The sequence below is a fragment of the Erithacus rubecula genome (genome assembly GCF_903797595.1).
Source record: "Erithacus rubecula genome assembly, chromosome: 29".
In the NCBI taxonomy this organism is placed as follows: Eukaryota; Metazoa; Chordata; class Aves; order Passeriformes; family Muscicapidae; genus Erithacus; species Erithacus rubecula.
In genome coordinates, this window is record NC_136681.1 from 3,395,820 (window position 1) to 3,415,875 (window position 20,056).

A 20,056-nucleotide genomic window follows, 5' to 3' on the forward strand; every position below is an offset into this window, starting at 1 on the left:
TGCTGCCCGTCCGGAATTAGGGCAAAAAAACCTGGATTTGGGAATGGGGGAGGCTGAGAGGGACAGAAGGGGAGCCCCGGGATGTGCTGGGCATGGGTGAGGGGTGATGTGGGGCTGGGTTGGGGTTTAGGGGTGCTGAGAGTAGAAATAAAATAAACCCAGCGCTGCTGCTGCTGCTGATTGTGTGTCCCTGGATGTGGGTAGAGGGGATATGGGGAGGAAATGGGGTTTTGGGGTGTTTGGGGGAAATGGGGAGTGGGGTTTGGGGTATTTGAGGGAAATGGGGAGTGGGGTTTGGAGGAAATGGGGAGTGGGGTTTGGTGGTGTTTGGGGGAAATGGGGAGTGGGGTTTGGGGGAAATGGGGAGTGGGGTTTGGTGGTGTTTGGGGGAAATGGGGAGTGGGGTTTGGGGGTGCTCGGGAAGCAGCACAGGAGGTGGTGCTGGGTCACAGCTTTATTGGAGCAGAGTCCCATCACCCTGGGAAGAGACAGTCCCCCACCAGCTCACACAGACACGTGTCACACACACACAGACACACACACACGTGTCACACACGTCACTCCCCCTGCCACAGCGCCAGGGCAGGGGACAGCAGAGTCCTTGCAGTTGAGGGGACAGGGGGGCACTGCCCCACACACCCCATTATTGCCTAAAAATTCCCTGCCGGAGCCTTGGGGGGCTGGGGGCAGCTCCGAGGGCGCGGGGGGAGCAGGAACCACCACCCAGGAGGAGCCAGAGCACACACGGCTCCACACCCAGCACGGGGACGTGGCGTCACCTCGGGGCTGGCCCAGGTGACAATGAAGGACTCGGTGCCTCCTCATCCTCCTGCCAGGTCCTTCCCGCGGTGCCACGGCCACTCCTGGCTGTTGCAGGGCCACCAGAACGTGGGCTGGGCCATCTCCAGTGGCTGAAGGTGGGGGGGCTCAGGGTGGCCCCTCAGGTGGCCCCTTGACCAGGGCGATGGCAGCCAGCTCCTTGCAGAACTCCTCCAGCACCACCACGCCCTTGAACAGCACCGTGTGATCCATCCTGCGGGGAAACCAGCGATTGGGGAGGGGGGTCTGTGGGGTCAAATCCCCCCCAAAAAGGGCGTTTTGCCCCCCCAGCACTCACTGCTCTCCCGGCACCAGCCCCAGGAGCTGCCGGCGCACCAGGAGCAGCTTGGCCCTGGCGTGGGGCACGCGCTGCAGCCGCTGCATCAGGTCCCCGATCACCTGGGGAGGGAGCCCAGAGTCACCCCCCCTGTCCAGGGGTGTCCCCGTGCCCCCACAGCCCCACAGAGGGTGACATTACCCTGACGAGGACAGAGAAGAGCGAGCGGCAGCCGGGGGCCAGGTTGAGGTAGGGGTCCAGCAGGTACTCGTGGAGGTGGGGGTGGGGGAAGGCAGCCAGGTGGGACAGCACCGAGGTCACCTGCAGGTTCAGGCTGTAGGGCTGGGATGGGGGGGGATGCTCAGTGTGGGGGTGACCCCAAACATCCCCTTGTTCTGAGCCAGTCCCCACTGAGCACTGCTGATATTTTTGTCCCAATTATGGGGGTCTTGGAGCCCCCTGTGTGGCCCAGCAGACACCCAGGTGCTCCCTGGTACCTGATCCAAAATCCGGCTCATCCTGTCAAACAGCACCTTGAGGAAGTGTCCCTCGTAAAAAGCCACTCCAGGGTGACACGAGTCCAGGGGCCGGGGGGACGAGGGCCACCCCCAGGAGGCTGAGCTGGCCCTGCATGCCTGGACCTGGCCAGAGGGTGACAGAAGGTGAGAGTCACAGTGGGGACAGCCACTCCCAGGCTGGGGACACCCCCAGGCACCCACCATTCCCAGGGCATCGTGCACGTAGGTGTCGTAGCCGCCCTCCTCCATGCACGAGGAGGTTTTGGCCTCCTCGGGGACCAGGCAGAGGAAGCTGCAAGAGATGGAGGAGAGGATGAGGAGGGGGATGCAGCTCCCCCATCCCAGCCCAGCCCCTCCAAACCCTTACCTGCTGACCACCTCACTCACTTGCCCCTTCCCCGCCGATGTCGATGCCGGGGAAGGATTTTTTGCACTCCCAAAGTTGTCTGGGAATCCGTCAGTGAAATAGGGATCCTCCTCCAGGTCCCTGCGTGGGGTCAGCATCAGCGGGGTGGGCACTGGGGGGCTGCCCCCTCTCCCTGCCCCCCTCACTCACAGCCCGTCCTCCTCGGGGTCGGTCTCGGGGGGCCCGCGCTCCTCGGGGCCGCGCTGCAGGTACGCCCTGGCCTCCAGGTTCCGCAGCACCAGGTTGTGAGCCACGTGCTCGTGGGGCTTCCTCAGGAGCTCCTCGAAGAGCCGCAGGCTGGCCAGGCTGATCTGGGCACGGGCAGCACGGTGAGACCCCCCTGGCACTCCCACACACCCTCCCAGCTGTCTTAGGTTGCAATTCAGGATGTGACTGAAAGTCTGGATTCTGTCACCAGCTGATAAACCAGCTGGGCAGGGATCCTTATCTCCGTGGGGATATCTCCTGTTAATGGGCCATATTTTATAGACGAGGTGTGGCAATGTTCCTTAGCTCTGGGGGAGATATCTCCTGCTAATGGGCCATCTTTAAACCAGCTGGGCAATCATCTTTATCCTTCCCATGACCCACCCTTCATGCAGGAGGTATCACCTGTTAATGGGCCATTGTTTAAAACTGGGTGTGGCAGCGATTCCTATCCCTGTGGGAGATATCTCCTGTTAATGGGCCATTGTTTAAAACTGGGTGTGGCAGTGACCCTGATCTCCTGGCACACATTATCTGCTAATGGGCCATCTTTAAACCAGCTGGGCAATCATCTTTATCTTCCCACAGCCCATCCTCCCTCCAGGAGATATCTCCTGTTCATGGCCAGTGAGTCCCAGTGCATGGCTGATAAAATTCCATCATCCCACTGGGAGATGCTCCAGCCAGGGGGAGGAGCCAAGCATTTCCTACCCAGATAAAAACTGAGATTTGGAACAGCAGAGCAGCCTTTCCCACTGGATCCCAGAGGAAAGCCAGACCCTTCCACATCATCCCTGCACCTTCAGAGGAAACTGCACCTTCTCCAGGAGCACTGCTCCAGCTGAGCCACATCTGCCCCTGCAGGAGGATGCAGCACCATGGAATGGGACTGTGCCACCACCCTGACTGACTGACTGTGCCAGCTTGGATTCTGACTCTGGCAGGGTTTGGGATTGTTCTGTGTAATACTGCATTTCTATTTTAATTTTCCTAGTAAAGAACTGTTATTCCTATTCCCATATCTTTGCCTGAGAGCCCCTTAATTTCAAAATTTTGATAATTTGGAGGGAGGAGGATTTACATTCTTCTTAGCACACACCTATCCTTCGAACCAGGACAGCAGCCCAGGTGAGCTCACCTCATCACACAGGTGGTCGCAGCGCTCGATGAGCTGCGCCCTCAGGGGGTGGGGGGCGTCCCCGGGGGTCTCGGGGTGCCGCTGGGGTCCCAGCAGGAAGAGCACGAGGCGCTGGAGCAGGGCGGGGGCGCGGAGCTGCCGCACTGTCCCCGTCAGCACGGCCGTGGCGCCCAGCACGGCCAGCTCCGACCTGCCAGGGTGGGGAGGGAGGGTTTGTCCAGGGAAAAAGGGGGAACCCCCGTTGGGAAGGATGGATCAGGAAAATCTTATAAATATGATTGCCTAGCAAAAGGTTTTGAGAATATGGAAAGCATAAGCGAGATAGAAATGAAAGAAGTTTTTGACTGTGTGGCTGAGAGCAGCAATGTGGATGATTGAAGGTCTCCCTTTGTTTAGATAATACCAGATGCTGCAAACACACCAAAGAGCAGCAGAGACAGGAAGGGTCCCAGATAAGGTTTAGAGATAAGAAATCAGTAAAACATGGTAATATAGCCATTCCTATAGGTTGTATGCAGATGTTAGAGAATTTGTATCTTGTACTAGATCGGTTAGTGGAAATTAGAATATTCAACATAGAAGATTTATTGTGCTGTAAATGGGAAAATCGCTCTCTTACCTCTCTTACTTCACTCCCCTCATTCTCTTACTCCCCTCTCTTATCTCTTAGAACTCCTGTCCCCTCACTCTCTGTCTGCCCTGCCCTGGGCTGGGATTGGCAGCTCCCAGCTCAGCCCTTCTCACCCACGCGCAATGCAATAAACTGCAAACTTCAGGATCAGAATATAGAGAGCACCTGAGTTTGTCCTGACCACCGCCCACCCCCCAGGCTCCCACACCCCCCACTCCTGGCTCCAAGGGGCTCCTGAGGAGCACAAAACCCCAGCTGGGGTCACTCACATCTGCAGGAGCTGCGGCTGCAGGATTCCCTGGAAAAACTTCTCCTCCACAGCCTCGGTGATGGCATCGGCCACGAGCTGGAGGAGAGGGAGGGGCTGAGAGTGGAGACCCCCCAGGACAATGGACACGGTCTTGAATTGCACCCGGGGAGGTTTGGGTTGGATTAGGAAGAATTTCTTCAGGGAAAGAGGGGCTGGATGTTGGAATGGGGCTGTCCAGGGTGAACTCCCCACCCCTGGAGGTGACACTCAGCGCTCTGGGCTGGTGACAAAGTGACGATTAGTTGCACTAATTAACTCCCAGATTAATTAACCCCGCGATTCTCACCGGGTGGGCGCCCATCACCAGCTCATCCAGGAAGTCCAGCCAGCCCAGGAACTCAGCCAGGCTCTCCTTCCCAGGGAAACCCCCATCCCCGGCACCATCCCCCTGCGACCTGCACGGGACAGAGAGCCGCGGCTGTGCCACCACCTGTGCGACACCTGGCACCCCGCCTCTCGTCCCCTCACCTCCAGCTGGCCCTGCCCATGGCCAGGACATCGGCGGGGTCGGTGCCAGCGGGCACGGCGCTGTAGAGGTGGCAGAGGTGTCCGGCCAGCAGCGGGCACAGGGCGCTGCCCCGCGCCAGGCAGGCGGCACCCGCCTCCTGCGGCAGCCGCGCCAGCAGCAGCAGGTTCTCCCGAGCCTTCAGCGCCACCCTGCTCCTCTGCCCGGGACAGGAGGAGGGCACAGGGGTCACAGCACACGCCTGGCAGTGCTGTCCCCAAAGTGCCACCCCCGCCGTGCCCGCACCTTGCTGCTGCACAGCCCCACCAGGCAGGTGATGAGGTTGCTGTCCCTGCGGGGCGGGGAGGCGGCGGCGCTGCCCGGGGGATGCTGCAAACCCTCATCCCCGGGGCTGCCCGCGGCTCTCTGCCCGTTCAGGATGCTCCTTCCCTGCAGAGATGAGGAGCAGAAAAGTATTGTAGCCATCACCTTCCTCCTTGTCCTCTTCCTCCTTCTCCTTCTCCTTCTCCTTCTCCTTCTCCTTCTCCTTCTCCTTCTCCTTCTCCTTCTCCTTCTCCTTCTCCTTCTCCTTCTCCTTCTCCTTCTCCTTCTCCTTCTCCTCCTCCTTCTCCTTCTCCTTCTCCTTCTCCTTCTCCTTCTCCTTCTCCCTTTCTCCTTTTCCCCTTCTCCCCTTTTCCCCTTCTCTCCTTTTCTCCTTTTCCCCTCCTCCTCCTTTTCCTTCTCCTTTTCCCTTTCTCCTCTTTTCCCATTCTCTCCTTTTCCCCTTTTCCCCTCCTCCTCCCCCTCCCCCCAAGGAAGCTCCAAGACCCCAATTCCAGAATCCGACCCCCCCTGAGTACCCCACCCTGCCCCACCTCCAGGATATAGGGCAGCAGGCTGGGATCCTGCTGGATTTTGGAGCAGAGCACGGCAGCAAACTGCACCTCCTCCTTCTCCGTGCCGGAGCCCAGGCGGTCCCCGCTGAGCTGGAGCAGCTTCTGGGGAGCAGGGGGGAGATTTGGGGTGCTGGGGTGGAGATTGGGGTGCTGGGGTAGAGATTTGGGGTGCTGGGGTGGAGATTTGGGGTGCTGGGGTGGAGATGTGGGGTGCTGGGGTGGAGATTGGGGTGCTGGGGTAGAGATTTGGGGTGCTGGGGTGGAGATGTGGGGTGCTGGGGTGGAGATTGGGGTGCTGGGGTGGAGATGTGGGGTGCTGGGGTGGAGATTGGGGTGCTGGGGTAGAGATTTGGGGTGCTGGGGTGGAGATTTGGCGGTGCAGGGATGGAGATTTGGGATGGGGGTTTGGGGGTGCTGGGGTGGAGATTTAGGATGGAGATTTGGGGGTGCTGGGATGCAGATTTGGGGATACAGATCTGGGGGTGCTGGGATAGAATCGGGGGTGCTGGGATGGAATCTGGGGGTGCTGGGATGCAGATCTGGGGGTGCTGGGATGCAGATTTGGGGGTGCTGGGATGGAATTGGGGGTGCTGGGATGGAATCGGGGGTGCTGGGATGCAGATCTGGGGTGCTGGGATGGAATCGGGGGTGCTGGGATGGAATGGGGGGTGCTGGGATGGAATGGGGGGCGCTGGGATGGAATGGGGGGCGCTGGGATGGAATGGGGGGTGCTGGGATACAATCTGGGGGTGCTGGGATGGAATGGGGGGCGCTGGGATGGAATGGGGGGCGCTGGGATGGAATCGGGGGGTGCTGGGATACAATCTGGGGTGCTGGGATGGAATCGGGGGGTGCTGGGATGGAATCGGGGGGTGCTGGGATGGAATTGAGGGTGCTGGGATGGAATCGGGGGTGCTGGGATGGAATCGGGGGGTGCTGGGATGGAATTGGGGGTGCTGGGATGGAATCTGGGGGTGCTGGGATGGAATCGGGGGTGCTGGGATGGAATTGGGGGCACTGGGATGGAATGGGGGGTGCTGGGATGGAATGGGGGGTGCTGGGATGGAATGGGGGGTGCTGGGATGGAATCGGGGGTGCTGGGATGGAATGGGGGGTGCTGGGATGGAATGGGGGGTGCTGGGATGGAATTGGGGGTGCTGGGATGCAGATCTGGGGTGCTGGGATGGAATTGGGGGTGCTGGGATGGAATCGGGGGCGCTGGGATGGAATGGGGGGTGCTGGGATGGAATCTGGGGGTGCTGGGATGGAATGGGGGGCGCTGGGATGGAATGGGGGGTGCTGGGATACAATCTGGGGTGCTGGGATGGAATGGGGGGCGCTGGGATGGAATGGGGGGTGCTGGGATGGAATGGGGGGCACTGGGATGGAATGGGGGGCGCTGGGATGGAATGGGGGGCACTGGGATGGAATGGGGGGCGCTGGGATGGAATGGGGGGCACTGGGATGGAATGGGGGGTGCTGGGATGGAATGGGGGGTGCTGGGATGCAGATTTGGGGGTGCTGGGATGGAATGGGGGGTGCTGGGATACAATCGGGGGTGCTGGGATGGAATGGGGGGCGCTCCCCAGGTGGGCTCACCTGCACGGGCCGGTGCACGCTCAGGTAGTGCAGCAGGGGGTGCTGCAGCTGCCCCAGCAGGCGGCTGAAGAAGAGCAGCACCTGCTGCCTCATCCCGGAGGGGTACTGCAAAAAACAACCCTGATTTCCTCAAAATCGCCCCAAATCACCCCAAATTATCCCCCCCATCTCTGCCTTCACTTTAACATTGAGGGCTTTAACTCAATTCTCTGCATCAAATAAAAAAAAAAAATCTGGGGGATTATTTCCCACTTTATTTTATTTTATTTTATTTTATTTTATTTTATTTTATTTTATTTTATTTTATTTTATTTTATTTTATTTTATTTTATTTTATTTTATTTTATTTTATTTTATTTTATTTTATTTTATTTTATTTTATTTCCCGTTGTATTTTTCCCCATTTTATTTTATTTCATTTTCATTGTATTTTATTTTATTTTTGGGGATTTGGGGATCCATGGATTCAGGGATTTAGGGATTCACGGATTCAGGGATTTAGGTATCCATGGATTCAGGGATTTAGGGATTCACGGATTCAGGGATATGGGGATTCACAGATTCAGGGATTTGGGGAATCCATGGATTCAGGGATTTGGGGATTCACAGATTAAGGGATTTGGGGATTCAGGGATTTCGGGATTCACGGATTCAGTGATTTGGGCATCCATGGATTCAGGGATTTGGGATCCATGGATTCAAGGATTCAGGGATTCACAGATTCAGGGATTTGGGGATCCATGTATTCAGGGATTTGGGGGTTCACGGATTCAGGGATTTGGGGATCCATGTATTCAGGGATTTGGGCATCCATGGATTCAGGGATTTAGGGATTCACGGATTCAGGGATTTAGGGATCCATGGATTCAGGGCTTTGGGCATCCATGGATTCAGGGATTTAGGGATTCACAGATTCAGGGATTTGGGAATCCATGGATTCAGGGATTTAGGGATCCATGGATTCAGGGCTTTGGGCATCCATGGATTCAGGGATTTGGGGATTCACAGATTCAGGGATTTGGGGATCCATGGATTCACGGATTCAGGGATTTGGGGATTCACAGATTAAGGGATTTGGGAATCCATGGATTCAGGGATTTAGGGATTCACAGATTCAGGGATCTGGGGATTCATGTATTCAGGGCTTTGGGCATCCATGGATTCAGGGATTCAGGGATTCACAGATTCAGGGATCTGGGGATTCATTCATTCAGGAATTCGGGGGTTCCAGGATCGGGGGTCCAGGGGCTCACCTCGGCCCTGGCCAGCGTGGCCAGCGTCTCGAGCAGCCGCTGCTGCAGCAGGTACTCGAGGCACCGCCCCGCCTCCGCCGGCGGCCGCTGCCGCTCCTCGTGCGCCAGGATGTCCAGGAGCTGCCGCAGCCGCCACGGGATGTCGGTCTGGCGCGCCGGGACGCGCTCGTCTGCGGGACGGGGGGTTGGGGATTTAGGGATTTCGGGTTGGGGTTCGGGGGTTTGGGGGTTTGGGGTTCGGGGGTTTGGGGGTTTGGGGATTTGGGGTTGATGATTTGGGGTTTCAGGGATTCAGGGGTTTTGGGATTTAGGGATTTCGGGTTGGGGTTCGAGGGTTCGGGAGTTCGGGGGTTCGGGGATTTGGGAATTTGGGGTTCGGGGATTCGGGGGTTTGGGAGTTTGGGGATTTGGGGTTGACGATTTGGGGGTTCAGGGATTCAGGGGTTTTGGGTTGGGGTTCGAGGGTTCGGGGGTTCGGGGGTTTGGGAATTTGGGGTTTGGGTTTGGGGGGTTTGGGGTTCAGGGATTTGGGAATTCGGGGATTCAGGGGTTTGGCGATTTGCGGGTTCAGGAATCTGAGGTTTTGGAGATTCAGGGGTTCAGGGGTTTGGCGATTTGGGGGTTCGGGGATTCAGGAGTTCAGTGGTTCAGGGTACGGGGATTTGGGAATCCAGCAATTCAGGAACTTCGGGATGCAGTGATTCAGGGAATTTGGGGATTTTGGGATCCAGGGATTCAGGAATTCAGGGATCCAGCGATTTGGGGATCCACGGATTCAAGGATTCAGGGATTTGTGGATTCAGGGACTCAGGGATCCACGGATCCAGGAATTTGGGAATTCAGGAATTCGGGAATTCAGGAATTCATGGATCCAGAGATTCAGGGATCCACGGATTCGGGTTTGGGGGCTGCGGCGGGTCCCCCCGCGCACGGCGGCGGGCGCGGTGCCCCGGAGCGGTGCCGGCCGTGCCGCCGGGATCCGCCAGGGCTTTTCCCTTCTCAGGATCACACGCTGCTCCTCCGGAGCGGGAATGTCGCTAGATGGCAATGTGAGCATGGAGCAGCCGCTTCCGCTCCGGCCTAGGACACTGCCGGACATCCCGAACCCCCGGTGGGCACCGGAGACCCCCCGGTACCGCCAGGACCGAGACCCGCCCGGGAATCGGGGCCGGAGCCTCTCCCGGTGCTGTCTGAGCCATCCCAAAGGGACGTGTCCCCACTGTCCCCTCCCTGCCAACACCCCCGTGCCGATCCCACCCCGATTCCAGGGGGTCGGGGCAAGGCACAGATGCCCGGCTGGGAAAATCTGCCGGGGTTTGGGAAAGGAGGGTCCCGAGCCTTGTCCCGCGTGCCAGGGCGGCCACAGCGCACTGGGGTCCTGTCCCAGGGTGTGGGGTCCCATCCCACCGTGCAGGGATTTGTCCTGGGACATGGGGTCGTGTCTCAGGACATGGGGTGGTGTCCCGGGACATGTCCCCTAACGCAGCCCCAGGGCACAGGTATCTATTCCTAGGCCGGGGACCCATTTTTAGGACACAGGGACCCTCTCCCAGGGACACGCGGTTCCCTCAGGATGTGGGATCGCATCCCAGGGAATGGGGTCCCCTCCTAGAGCACCACAACCCCCCCTCCTTGGGCACAGAGACCTTATTCCCACTTTTAGAACACGCTGTTTTAGGACACAAGTTCCACTCCTAGCACACGAGGGGTTTCCACACACAAGGACTTGATTCCCACCAGGGGGAAAAAAGGATCCCAATCCCAGGAAAAAAAAGTACCCCAAACCTGGGGGAGCCTCTCCCCGCACCCCACTCACCTGTGGTCTCCAGGTAGTAGCCGGTGATGCCCCTCCAGTGCTCGACGAAGGCTTCCAGCAGGTCCACGCTGGGTTCCCGCTGCTCAGCACAGCAGGATCGGGCTCAGTCCCGGTCCCGGTTCCGTTCCCGGGTCCGTTCCCGGTTCCGGTCCCGTCCTCCCGTGTCGCCCCCTCCCCTCCCCGCTCACCGTCTCCACCGCCTGCTGCAGCAGCGCTCCCAGACGGCTGAGCATGGCTGGGACCCCCCCGTTCTGCCTCTGATCCCGGCCCCGGTGCCGACCCCGCCGCGGCCCCGCCGGCCCCGGTCCCGCCCCGGTCCCGCCCCGGTCCCGCCCCGCTCCGCTGGCACCGCCCGCGCCGCTCCCGGGATGGGGCGGGACCGGGGCGGGGGGACAAGGCGGGGGTGGCGGGGTCGGGAAGGTGCCTTAGTGCAGCTTCGTAGCAGTTAATGAAGCTGGCATGCACGGGGAACCAAGTGCTTAATCATATTTGGGGATCAGGGTTATTGTTGCAAGAGGATGTAAAAAATGTTTTCAAACTAATTATGACAAGTTCCCAATTTATGCTATGGCAGGCTCGCTTCCAGGGTCTTTGTCAGGATGCTGCACTTATTCAGAGAGCACAGGACGGTGGGTTTCACGGGATCACACTGGAACAGTTTATGGGGGTTGGTCGGTTTGTCACATCCCAGAGTCAAACCCTATTGGGGCCAGATGTAAAAGAGACAACGGGTTAGCTCGGGCTGCATTGATAGGGTTAGACCAGAAAGAGTGGAATTGCCATCTTATATGAACATTAGACAAGATCCACAGGAACCTTTTTCTAATTTTGTTGACAAACTGACTGCAGCAATAGAAAGATCAGGGGTACCCTCTGTTTGTGCAACAGCTCAACTTAAGGAGTGTATAACTCAAAATAGCAATCTTTAGGTAAAATCAGTGATAGCTACTTTACCAGGCAATTGGGAAGTAGTAGAGCGTTTGGAACGTATGAGTAAAATCCCTCAGGGAACTCAGGCTGTGTTAGTTGGGGTAGTAAATAATTTGACATGAACCTTAAAAGAGGGGCAGTCTCGGAGTCAAGCCTTTGCTGCTGTGCTCCATTATTTTGGGGTGTCCCCCTGTTTTTGGGTGTCCCGTGTTTTGGGGTGTCCCCTCCATTATTTTGGACAAACAAACAAACTCCTTTCCCTGTGATGGGGACTGACCCTATAATCTCCTTCCCAGGGATTGGGACACCCCTCACAAATTCCTTCTTTGGATGGGGATGGACCCCACACACCTGGATGGGACCAAACCCCCCACATACACCGGGGGGGACATCAACCCACCCCAGATGGACCCCCCAGTCTCCTTCTTTGGGGTCGGGACTGACCCCAAAAACTCCTTTCACTGCATCGGGTCTGACCCCACAAACTTCCTCCCTGGGATGGATCCCGCACTCACCAGGACAAGGACGAGCATGCCCCATTCCCAGCTCATCCTTTCCCACAGCACAACCCAAGTTTTACGACTTTTTTTTTTTTTTTTTTTTTAATCCTTTAAAAAAAATAATATTTCTCCAATTCAAACCAAGCCCTGACAAGCTCAGCTGTTGGAAAACCGCCCAGGGCCCAGCCCTGGTCCCGCTGACTCCAGGGAATGGACAGTCGGATTCCTCCCAGATTTGTGTCCCCCACAACTGCTGCATCCAGCGTGCCCCATCCCTGTAAATTTGGGATCCTGGCAGGGGGGATTGGGGTCCTGCTGATGGACTGGGCACAGAGCCAGCAGCTCCTGAAGTTGTACCCCAAATTTGCACCCCAAAAACGAGCTGCTGGGATGGGTGAGGACGCAGCAGGGAGAGACTGGAAGCCCAGGGGTGGAGAGCTGCTAAGTGAGTACCGATATATCTGGATATAAAAAATAGATGTGCGTAGTTGTAGCGTTGATAGTGACGGATAAAAGTCAAATTCCAGCTGAATCCAGGCTGGTCCTGCACGATCCACGCGCAGCCCGAGGCTCTCTGGGTGGTCACATCGCAGATTTCATCTCCCACTCCTGGAAAAATTGATGGGAGGGGGGGGTCAACCCCTGATTTTCGTCTGGGATCGCCTGAACCCTTGCCGCCGCCCCGGATTTTGGGGTTACCTTTGTTTTCTGCATCACATTTCCCCTCCCCGCGGGGCGCGGGGACGGGGGCGGCCTCAGCGCGCTGCGGGCGGACGTGGTGCGCTTCAGCAGCGGCCTGAGGAACGAGCCCTGCGGGGGAAAACAGCGGGGAAAAGGCTGAGAGGAGCCTCCAGACCTCGGGTTTCCTCTCCAAACTTCGTTGTCCCTGCGTTTCGCTCCTTCTCCGCTGTCCCCACCTCGGAGCCGGCCGAGCCGGCGGTGGCCGCGATGTGACCCTTGAGTGACTTGCCGAGGGCCAGCAGGTTCATCTCGGAGCCGGCTCGCAGCCTGCCCTTGGCTCGGCACGCCCTCTCCAGCTGCTCCACCTTCTCCTCCAGCTTGGGAAAAGCTTTTTTCCCTGCAAGGACAAGAAGGGAGCGATGCCGAAGCCGCGCACCCCAAACCCCGGCACCGCAGCCTCTCCCTGCTCCTACCGATGAGGACATCGAGCCCGTCCCGCGTCCCCTTCCTCTCGGGCAGGGTCAGGGTGTGATGGGACAGGGAGAAATCCCTGCTCTGGAGGTTGGGGCTGTCCTTGGGCAGCTGTGCGCTGGCAGGCCTGGCCCGGAGAGCTGCTCCTGGGGCTGGGGAGGGAGGCAAGAGAGAGAGGGTCAGGAGAAAGGGAAGAGGAGGGAGGGTCAGGAGAAAAGGGGGGAAAAGATGCTGAAGGGATGGAGCAGGGGAGGGATGGTGGGGAGGAAAAGAGGAGAGGAAGGGGGATGGAGGAGGGAGGGTAGGGGGAAATGAAGAGAGAGGAGGATCAGGAGGAAAGGAAGAGAGGAAGGGGCAGGAGGAAAGGCAGGGGAAGGAAGGGAAGAAGAGGAAGAACGCTGGGGAGGAAGGACACAGAAATCCCATCTCTGGTGCCCACGGCAGCACACAGAGCTGGGCAGTGTGGGCACACCCCCCCGGAGCCCCCAGCCCCTCTCACCTGCCCGCGGGGGCCGGGCGCTGCCCGGGGCGGGGCTGGCACAGCCGGGCAGGGCGGACACGGGTCTCCTGCGCTGCCCCGGCCCTGCCCGGTCCAGGCTCTGCTGCTGAGGAAGGGAGAAGCCCGTGGGCAAGGGGACAGTGAGGGGGGATCCCCCCACCAATGGGGTCACCAAAGGGCACCAGCAGAGGTTACCAGCTGCTGCAGCCGCTCCGCGTTGGAGTAGAGATGCTGTTTGGGGGTCTCGGCTGGCGGGGGCTGCCCGAAGGGATCGTCCATGTAGGTGTTGGGGGTGGGGACACGGCGCTGCAGCAGCCCCCTGCAAGGAGGGGTCCCCATTATTCCCACACCGCACAGCGGAGCGGGAAGGGCAGGGGTGGCCAGAGTCCTTACCCGGCAGCAGGGCGGCTGCTCGGCCTCGGGGGTCTCGGGGGGGGCCCGTCCCCCTTCTTTGGCTCCCTGGCCTGCAGGGTCTTCAGCCAGGCTTCCCTCTCCTCATCCGAACGGGCCTGGCATGGGGCAGGGTCTGAGCTTAGGGGGTGTCCCGGGGCAGGGTCTGGGCTCAGGGGGTGCCCCCGGGGCAGGGTCTGAGCTTAAGGGGTGCCCCCGGGGCAGGGTCTGAGCTTAGGGGGTGTCCCGGGCAGGATGTGGGCTCAGGGGGTGCCCCCGGGCAGAGTCTGGGCTCAGGGGGTGCCCCGGGGCAGGGTCCAGGCTCGGGGGGTGCCCCCAGGGGAGGGTTTGGGGTCAGGGAGTGTCCCTAGGGGAGGGTCTGGGTTCAGAGGGTGTCCCCGAGGAAAGGTTCGGGCTCAGGGGGTGTTCCCAGGGCAGGGTCCAGGCTCGGGGGGTGCCCCGTGGAAGGAACAGGGGGTACCCCAGCGTTCACTCACCTGCAGCAGGGCGAGCTCCCGGCCGCGCTGGGCGATTCGGATCCGGAGGTTTTGGGGGGACCCTGCGGCGGCTCCGGGGGACACCTCGCAGCCGTCCAGGCGCAGGGCGCAGACGGGGCGCTGGGCAGCGCCGGGCTCGGGGAACATGCGCAGGGCTCCGTGCCGGACCGCGCACCACAGGCGCTGCCAGCGGCCGCGCAGCCGCACGGCCAGGAACCCTGCGGGCAGCGGGGCAGCGGGCACGGCGCTGGGCAGCGGGCACAGCGGGCAGGATCCCCTCACCCACCCCCGCATCCCCCTCACCCATCCCCGCATCCCCCCTCACCCATCCCCTCATCCCTCCCCTCACCCCATCCCCGCATCACCCTCACCCACCCCCGCATCCCCCTCACCCATCCCCGCATCACCCTCACCCATCCCCGCATCCCCCTCACCCATCCCCGCATCCCCCTCACCCACCTCCGCATCACCCTCACCCATCCCCGCATCACCCTCACCCCATCCCCGCATTCCCCCGCATCCCCATCCCCGCATCCCTCCCCTCACCCAACCCCTCTCACCCCATCCCCCCTCACCCCTCCCCTCACCCCCACCTCCTCTGCTCTCCTCTCCGTTCCTCGGGTTTCGGGCCGGGCTCTGCCGGGACCGATTCTCCTCCTCCTCCTCTTCCTCCTTGCCGAGCTGCGGTGCGACAGGCTGAGAGTGGGGAGGGGGCAGCCCCATCTCTGTGGGTTTCCAGCACCCCCTCCCCAGACGGACACCAGGATATGGGATTGGGGTGGATTCCTCACCCATTCCCATTTTTTCCCGGGGGACAAACTCACCCTGGGAGGTGTCGCGGGGACACTGAGCGCTGCCAGCCCGCTCGGGGCATCGCTGCTCACCTCCTCGATCACCTGCGGGGCAAACGGGCAGCGCTGCACCCCGGGCTCCAAAATCCCCATCCCAAAAGGGGAAGGGAGAACTGGGACAGGCAGGATGGGCGCTGCGCTTCCATCTCCCCCAGCCCACCCCCCTCCTGCCCGGCTGCAACACCTCCAAACCTTCCTCCAGTCCTCAGCCTGCTGGCGGCTCTGGAAGCCGATGACCAGCGCCTCTCCCGCCGTCCCTGTCACCTTCAGCGCGTGTGGCATCTTCTTGCCCCTCTTGTCCTTGTAGGTGACGCGGCAGCCGCGCAGGTCCAGCTCCAGCACCGGCTGCAGGTCAGCGGCACACCTGAAACACTTGGGGGGGACACGGAGGGGTCAAGGGGGGAACAGAGGGGTCAGGAGAGGCACCTCTCCCACCCTCCATCCTTTTCTCCATCCTCCTTGCCAGCCTCTCACCGAAAACCTTATAAATATGATTGCCTAGCAAAAGGTTTTGAGAATATGGAAACCATAAGTGAGATTGAAATTGAAGCCATCTTTGAGACACCAAATCTTAATTACTAAATGACTAGAAGACAATAAGATGACCAGCCAAAAGTAATCTCCTCTTGATAGAACAATGGTCCAAAGGTCAGAGAAGACCCTGCTGGCCTGGCAGAAGGGTTCAGAGTCGTTTTTAGGGTTTGAAGTGTAACACATGATGGTAATGTAATGATTCTTAAAGGCTGTGTGTAAATGCTGTAGGGTTTATGTCTTGTATTAGATTGGTGAGTGGAAATTAGAATATTCAACATAGGAGAAGGGAAGAATGGGAAAATCACTCTCTTCCCTCTGTTACCACTCTTACCTCTCAGAACTCTTCCCACCCCCCACTCTCTTTCTGCCCTGCCCCGAGCTGGGACTGGCTCAGCTCAGCCCTTCTCACCCACACCCCACGCAATAAACCACAAACTTCAAGACCAGAATCTAGTAGAGCGCCTGAGTTTGTCCTGGCCGCCGCCCACCCGCATCTCCTGCTCCTCCATCCTTTCCCGCAGCCCCTCACCAGCAGCACGTGCTCCCGGACGATGAAGAGCTGCTTCGCCCACTGCCCGAGCCAGCGCTTCCTCCAGAGGAAGCCGCAGAGCTGCGCCTCGGGCCGCCCGGGGGGCTCGGGCTCGCCGCTGGTGGCCAGTGGCCAGCGCAGGTAGTGAGCCCGGTCCGTCACCCCCTCCTCCTCCTCCTCCCCTTCCTCCTCTCCGTACGACTCGTAGTGGCTGCTGTCGCTGTCGCCACCGCCTGGGAGCGGGGATGGGGTCAGGGCAAGGGGGATGAGGGGGGTACGGGGGTGCTGGGGAGGGGGCGCGGGGAGACCTCACCCGTTCTGCCGTGACCGGGGGATTCGGCGTCTTCATAAGAGTCATCGGCCGGGGGGGGCGGGGGGGCACCCGGCACCTTGTTCTGGGGGTACAAGGGGTGTTCCAAACGTGCTGCCCACTCCGGGAACCTCACAGTGGGGAGGGTCTGCCAAAAAACCTTCCAGTCTGGTTGGACCCCTCCCTCTGAGAGCAGGACTGGCCACGGGTGCCATCCTTGGCATGTACTGACCCCTTTCCCAACCCCTGCGCCTCTGGCTGAGCCCCCAGAGCCTCCATAGCCCCCCAAAAACCCCACAGCACCCCAAAACCCCCAGAGCCCCCAAATCCGCACGGCCCCACAGCCCCCAAAGACCCCAGAGTCCCCCCGCCCCCTCTGACCCCTCCGTGCAGGCTCAGGGCGCTGCCCGGGCGGCACTCGCAGCCTCTGCCTCCCGCTGCATCCTCCGTCCTGGATCCTGCCGGTAAAAACACCACAGGGATGCTGAGGGGCTCCGGGACCCCCCCAAAGCAGGAGGAGATGGCGCGGGTGGGAGCGTGGGGACTCACCCGGGCTGGTCCGGCCCTGCGGGGTCCCCGGGGAGGGCGAGAGGCAGCGCATGATCATGTACTCTGCATCCTCTGCTGCGGGGGGAGCGCGGGGTCACGGCCCCGCTCCCCGAGCCCCCCCGAGCCCCCCGGGGGCTCCCCCCGCCCCCAGACCCCCACTCACACGGCGGGCTCTGCAGCCGCGACAGCAGCTCGGACACGGATCTTTTCTTGGCCCGAGCTGTGGTGCTGAGGCTTTCGCGGTCCAGGATGAGCAGGAAGGAGCGCAGGTCCGACAGCAGCTTGTCCAGGTCTGCGGGGGACAGGGACGTGCCACCCTCCGGGGGACCGTGGGGGCTGGGGTCTCCATCCCTGCCCCCCGCACTGGGATGTCCTCGATGCCATGAGGGGGTTCTCAGTGCCATGGGATGTCCCCGATACTCTGGGGGTGTCCCCAATGCCATGGGGTGTCCCCAATGCCATGGGATGTCCCCGATACTCTGGGGTGTCCCCAATGCCATGGGGTGTCCCCAGTGTCGTGGGGACGTGCCCGGTCCCACCGGCCCTGCCCCGCCCCAGCACCTGCCCCGGCCGGGCACAATCCGGCCATTGTCGGGCCCGGGGGCACCGGCGGAGGATGAGGAGCGGCGCCCGCGGGGATGAAGGCTGCTCTGTGTGCGCTCACAGAGCCGGTTTGTTCCCCGGGGCCGGGGGCTGCACTGCTGCTGCTCCTCCACGTGCGGAGGAGGAGGAGGAAGGTGAGGAGGAGGAGGAAGAAGCGACATTCACCCCCGCCCCTCAGAGCCGACAGAGAGGGACAAGGAGCTGCTTTGTGCCCGCAGCGGGGACAGCGACAGCACCGCCTCCGCCCCCGAGAGACTCCGAGCACGGCCAGAGGGTCCCTGTGTCCCCAGGGGGGCAGTTTGGGGTCCGTGAGTGACCACAGGGTGGGCAGATGTCCCCGAGTCCCTCGGGGTCGCCGCCCGGTTCCCCCCAGGCTCCTTCTGGAATTCTGGAATCCCTCTCGGGATTCTGCTCTGCTCGCTGCTCCCGCTGCGATCCCACTTTCCAGACCCCCAGAACCTGCTGGTGCCTCCCAAACCATCCCGACCACTCCTCGGGTCCCCCCCCGCCATTTCCCAGCGGGAAAGGGACAGTCCCATGAAGCCACCACCGGGATGCTCGTCCTGAAACATCCCTCAATCCCATTTCTCGGGTCAGCAGGGATGCAGCGCACCCCAAAAAAAGGCGGCACCCCCAGGGTGAGGTGAGGGCGGGGGGGAAGGAGTCCCCCGCTGCCACGAGTGTTCCAGGGGGTCGCGGGGGTGAAGCCCCCTCCCCCGGAGCTGCTGGCACGGGGGGACCCCCGTCCCCTCGGCGCGTCCCCGGACGGGGAGCACACACCCTGCCCTCGGGGAGAGGAAACATCTGGCAGCGCCGTGCGGCTGAGCAACGCGGGAGCTGGGCCCGAACATCTGGATTTCCCTGGAAACCGGGCAGGGGAAAGGGGGGAAAGAGTTCCCTGAGGGAAAAACGTGGGGAGGGAGCTGGGGAAGGGGCTGGCTGAAGGGACCTGAGGGCGGTGTGGGGCACACGGGGACTGTCCCCCCCGGGCAGCGGGCCTGGCTCTGACCCTCCCTCCCTTTCTGCTCTCCTCCGCCCAGGCCGAATTCCTGGGCAATGACATCTCCGTCCATTCACCCTTCTGCCCTCGCTGCGGCCCCCCCCGCGCTCCCCCCGGCCGCGGTGCCCTCGGTGGGGCAGCGATCTCTGCCCAGATGTGCCCAGATGTGCCCAGCAGCCGGGCAAAGGGGCGAGTCTCATCGCTGGCCCGGTGCCCGCTGCCTGCTGCCAAGGGAAAGCCGGGATGGAAAACATCTGCGGGGCGGGAGGAAAACGCCCCCCAAAAAACACACAGAGCGTCTCCTGGCAGAGCTGGGGGCATCCTCAGCCTCGGGGGTGGGGGAGGAGGAGGAGGAGGAAGGACGGGGCGGCCCCAGGGATGCCATGGGAACGCGCGGTGCCGTTCTGGGCTGACATTTGGGGTGCAGGCGGGGTTTGATGGGTGCATTGGGGGGTGCGGGGTGTGGGGATGACCCGGGGGACCCCGCGGGTGGCTCTGGCCCAGGGATGACTCAGAGGAGGCTGCAGGGAGCTGCAGCGTGACTCGTCATGTGCGGAGGCTCCAGGCCACGGCTGCAGGGTGGGGACGCTCCCCCCACGGTTCTTGCACCCCCAAATTGCCCCTGGGGGGGCGCTGGAAGAGGCGCTGTCCCCCTCCCCACCCTGCCACGGCACCCCAATGTCGGGGGGGACACCCCGATCCTCCTTGTCCCCTCAGGTTCATCCCAGCACCTCCCAGCACCCCTTTGTCACCCCAACCCCTTTTCCCTTCCACGGTCACCCCACACCAGCCGCGCCCCGCGTGGGCACCCCCACACACCGAACCCTCTTTCCCCCCCTTTTTTTAGGTTTGTTCCCCCTTTGGAGCCCCCGTACCTCGCTGCCGGGACATGGTGCGGGAGCGTCACATCGCGCCGGGATCGGGGTCGGGATCAGGGTCGGGATTGGGATCGGGATTGGGATCGGGATCAGAATCGGGTTCGGGGTCGGGTTCGGGATGGGGATTCGGGTCGGGATCAGGATTGGATGAGGATGGGAATCGGGGTCAGGATTTGGATCGGGATGGGGATCGGGACCGGGATTTGGATCGGGATGGGGATCGGGACCGGGACTGGAGTCGGGACCGGGATTTGGATCGGGACGGGGACCGGGACCGGGATTGGGATGGGGACCGGGACCGGGACCGGTGCAGCGCTGTCCCGGCCCGGCTCGGCTCGCACACGCCCTGCGGGCCCCCAGCACAGCCCGGCCGGGGCGGGAGGAAGGCGGGGAAGGCTCCGCATCCTCCTCGGAGCAGCACCGCCATCTGCAGGGACCCGCGCTCGGGGACAAGGCAGGGCCGGGGGGATTCCGGGGGGTTTCGGGGGGGATTCCGGGGGGATTTTTGGGGGATTTCTG

General features: G+C 61.3%; 2 protein-coding genes across 9 annotated transcripts; both read right to left on the reverse strand.

The window, feature by feature from the left end:
* Positions 1-437: 437 nt before the first annotated feature.
* Positions 438-10,623, reverse strand: FHIP2B (FHF complex subunit HOOK interacting protein 2B). 2 transcript variants are annotated; one of them, XM_079328748.1, is made up of 17 exons: positions 10,504-10,623; positions 10,316-10,394; positions 8,500-8,669; positions 7,247-7,351; positions 5,627-5,749; positions 5,058-5,201; positions 4,775-4,971; positions 4,593-4,701; positions 4,266-4,342; positions 3,366-3,555; positions 2,171-2,331; positions 1,982-2,101; positions 1,816-1,906; positions 1,594-1,737; positions 1,298-1,438; positions 1,118-1,218; positions 438-1,033 (listed from the first exon to the last, which is right to left on the reverse strand). In XM_079328748.1, the coding sequence occupies exons 1-17, from the start codon at positions 10,546-10,548 to the stop codon at positions 928-930; spliced, it is 2,103 nt and encodes a 700-aa protein (XP_079184874.1). In that variant the 5' UTR covers positions 10,549-10,623; the 3' UTR covers positions 438-927. The 2 variants fall into 2 exon arrangements, with proteins under 2 accessions (XP_079184874.1, XP_079184875.1); XM_079328749.1 differs by having other exon boundaries at positions 510-1,033; positions 5,627-5,746; positions 10,504-10,596.
* A 1,202-nt stretch (positions 10,624-11,825) lies between these two features.
* Positions 11,826-19,669, reverse strand: LOC306813371 (actin filament-associated protein 1-like 2). 7 transcript variants are annotated; one of them, XM_079328757.1, is made up of 17 exons: positions 19,535-19,669; positions 17,220-17,348; positions 17,057-17,131; positions 16,889-16,968; positions 16,511-16,592; positions 16,198-16,430; positions 15,327-15,506; positions 15,108-15,179; positions 14,877-14,964; positions 14,284-14,501; positions 13,790-13,905; positions 13,592-13,715; positions 13,397-13,499; positions 12,900-13,049; positions 12,663-12,823; positions 12,445-12,555; positions 11,826-12,354 (listed from the first exon to the last, which is right to left on the reverse strand). In XM_079328757.1, exons 1-17 carry the CDS (start codon positions 19,548-19,550, stop codon positions 12,328-12,330), a joined length of 1,965 nt encoding a protein of 654 aa, XP_079184883.1. In that variant the 5' UTR covers positions 19,551-19,669; the 3' UTR covers positions 11,826-12,327. The 7 variants fall into 7 exon arrangements, with proteins under 7 accessions (XP_079184883.1, XP_079184884.1, XP_079184881.1 ...); XM_079328758.1 differs by having other exon boundaries at positions 12,900-13,040; positions 13,397-13,502; XM_079328755.1 differs by having other exon boundaries at positions 13,397-13,502.
* Between the last annotated feature and the right edge of the window lie 387 nt (positions 19,670-20,056).

Excerpts from the sequence above, each read along its gene's own strand:
- FHIP2B (XM_079328748.1), bottom strand. The coding sequence starts at position 10,548 with ATGCTCAGCCGTCTGGGAGCGCTGCTGCAGCAGGCGGTGGAGACG. Across the intron at positions 5,750-7,246 it reads GCGTGCACCGGCCCGTGCAG|AAGCTGCTCCAGCTCAGCGG; the intron begins GTGAGCCCACCT and ends CCTGCTCCCCAG. Across the intron at positions 3,556-4,265 it reads CAGCCGCAGCTCCTGCAGAT|GTCGGAGCTGGCCGTGCTGG; the intron begins GTGAGTGACCCC and ends CCACCCTGGCAG.
- LOC306813371 (XM_079328755.1), bottom strand. Across the intron at positions 13,906-14,283 it reads GGGAGCTCGCCCTGCTGCAG|GCCCGTTCGGATGAGGAGAG; the intron begins GTGAGTGAACGC and ends GCCCCATGCCAG. Across the intron at positions 12,556-12,662 it reads CCGGCTCGGCCGGCTCCGAG|GGCTCGTTCCTCAGGCCGCT; the intron begins GTGGGGACAGCG and ends TTTCCCCCGCAG.